The 1,737-nt window shown below is 58.0% G+C and overlaps 1 protein-coding gene across 1 annotated transcript; it reads left to right on the top strand.

Annotated features, from left to right (window-relative positions):
* Positions 1-6: 6 nt before the first annotated feature.
* LOC110390675 (NF-kappa-B-activating protein-like) lies at positions 7-964 on the top strand. Its single transcript, XM_021382084.1, has 2 exons — positions 7-273; positions 557-964. The coding sequence occupies exons 1-2, from the start codon at positions 26-28 to the stop codon at positions 639-641; spliced, it is 333 nt and encodes a 110-aa protein (XP_021237759.1). The 5' UTR covers positions 7-25; the 3' UTR covers positions 642-964.
* The last annotated feature ends 773 nt before the right edge of the window (positions 965-1,737 follow it).

Raw genomic sequence — 1,737 nt, 5'->3', positions numbered from 1 at the left:
CGCCCGGAAGTGCCGCCGCGCCATCATGGCGCCGGTGTCGCGCTCCCGCAGTCCTCCCGCCGCCAGTCCCGAGCGCCGCGGCCGTCGCTCCCGATCCCGATCCCGGTCCCGCAACGGCTCGCGGCGCGGCTGCCACCGGCGGAGCCGCAGCTGGTCCCGCTCCCGAGAGCGCAGCCCCGGCGGGCCTCGCGCCTCCGCGCACCACGGGCACCACCACGGCAAGGCCTGGCCCGAGTACTACGAGAAGGAGAAGGAGGAGATCCTGCGGCAGAGGCGAGTACCGCCCGCGGAACCGGGAGCCAGGCGGGGCTGCAGCCTCTCCCTGCCCGCGGCACGTAGCGCTGCCGGCTGGAAGCCGCTGTCAGTGCCAGAACTCCTGTGTGCCGGGCGGCCTCTGCCCCCTGGGCCTACGGGCGTGGGTTGGGTTGCGGTTGTTTTTTAACCCCCTTTCTCTAGCTGCTATAGAAGGCCGGACGTGCCCGCAAGTGTAAGTCTTCCAGCACATGCTTGCTGAGTGCATCGCGTCAGCCTCCAGTAACGGTGTTCTTCATTCCAGGAGACTGAATGAGAGAGAGAGAATTGGAGAGCTGGGTGCGCCTGAAGTCTGGGGACTTTCACCGAAGGTTCCTGACCCCGAGTAAGGCACATTCTTGCTTCTTGCTCTCTGGTTTTTATTATACTGATTCTAGAAGAATTTACAAAAATGCATTAGCCCTGCGCTCCCCCAGACACCACAGTTCATTGTGTCAGAAGCTTCTGAACCAGCATAAGCAAACAGTGAATTTATTCAAATAATCCCAGTATAGCAGTTACACAAGAAGTGATCTGCAGAGTTTGCGGACGACACCAAGCTGGCAGGAAGCGTCGATCTGCCTGGGGGTAGCGAGGCTCTACAGAGAGATCTGGACAGGCTGGATCTCTGGGCTGAAGCCAATGGGATGAGGTTTAACAGGACCAAGTGCCGGGTCCTGCACTTTGGCCACAACAACCCCAGGCAACGCTACAGGCTTGGGGCAGAATGGCTGGAAGGTTGCGTGGAGGAAACGGACCTGGGGGTATTGATCCACGCTTGGCTCAGCATGAGCCAGCAGTGTGCCCAGGTGGCCAAGAAGGCCAATGGCATCCTGGCTTGGATCAGAAATAGTGTTGCCAGTAGGAGTAGGGAAGTCATTGTCTCTCTGTACTCAGCGCTTGTGAGGCCCCACCTCGAGTACTGTGTCCAGTTTTGGGCCCCTCACTGCAAGAAAGACATTGAGGCCCTGGAGCGTGTTCAGAGGAGGGCGACGAAGCTGTGAGGGGTCTGGAGCACAGGGCTTATGAGGAGCGGCTGAGGGAGCTGGGATTGTTCAGTCTGGAGAAGAGGAGGCTCAGGGGAGACCTCATCGCTCTCTATAACTACCTGAAGGGTGGTTGTAGTGAGCTGGGGGTCGGCCTCTTCTCTCTCTTCTCTCTTGTAACAGTGACAGGACGAGGGGGAATGGCCTCAAGTTGCGCCAGTGGAGATTTAGGCTGGACATTAGGAAATTCTACTTTTCTGAAAGAGTGGTCAGGCTCTGGAATGGGCTGCGCAGGGAGGTGGTGGAGTCACCGTCCCTGGAGGGGTTCAAGAAACATTTAGATATAGCGTTGGGAGACATGGTTGAGTGGGGTTATTGGTGGTAGGTGGATGGTTGGACTGGATGATCTTGTAGGTCTTTTCCAACCTAGCTGATTCTATGATTCTGTGATTTATTGTAG

The sequence above is a fragment of the Numida meleagris genome, unplaced genomic scaffold, assembly GCF_002078875.1.
Source record: "Numida meleagris isolate 19003 breed g44 Domestic line unplaced genomic scaffold, NumMel1.0 unplaced_Scaffold1728, whole genome shotgun sequence".
Classification (NCBI taxonomy): domain Eukaryota; kingdom Metazoa; phylum Chordata; class Aves; order Galliformes; family Numididae; genus Numida; species Numida meleagris.
The sequence above is the reverse complement of the archived record's forward strand: the minus strand, read 5'-3'. Positions and strand labels throughout refer to the sequence as shown.

Coding starts and splice junctions, on each gene's coding strand:
- LOC110390675 (XM_021382084.1), top strand. CDS start 26: ATGGCGCCGGTGTCGCGCTCCCGCAGTCCTCCCGCCGCCAGTCCCGAG. Junction 274..556: donor GAGGAGATCCTGCGGCAGAG/GCGAGTACCGCC, acceptor TCTTCATTCCAG/GAGACTGAATGAGAGAGAGA.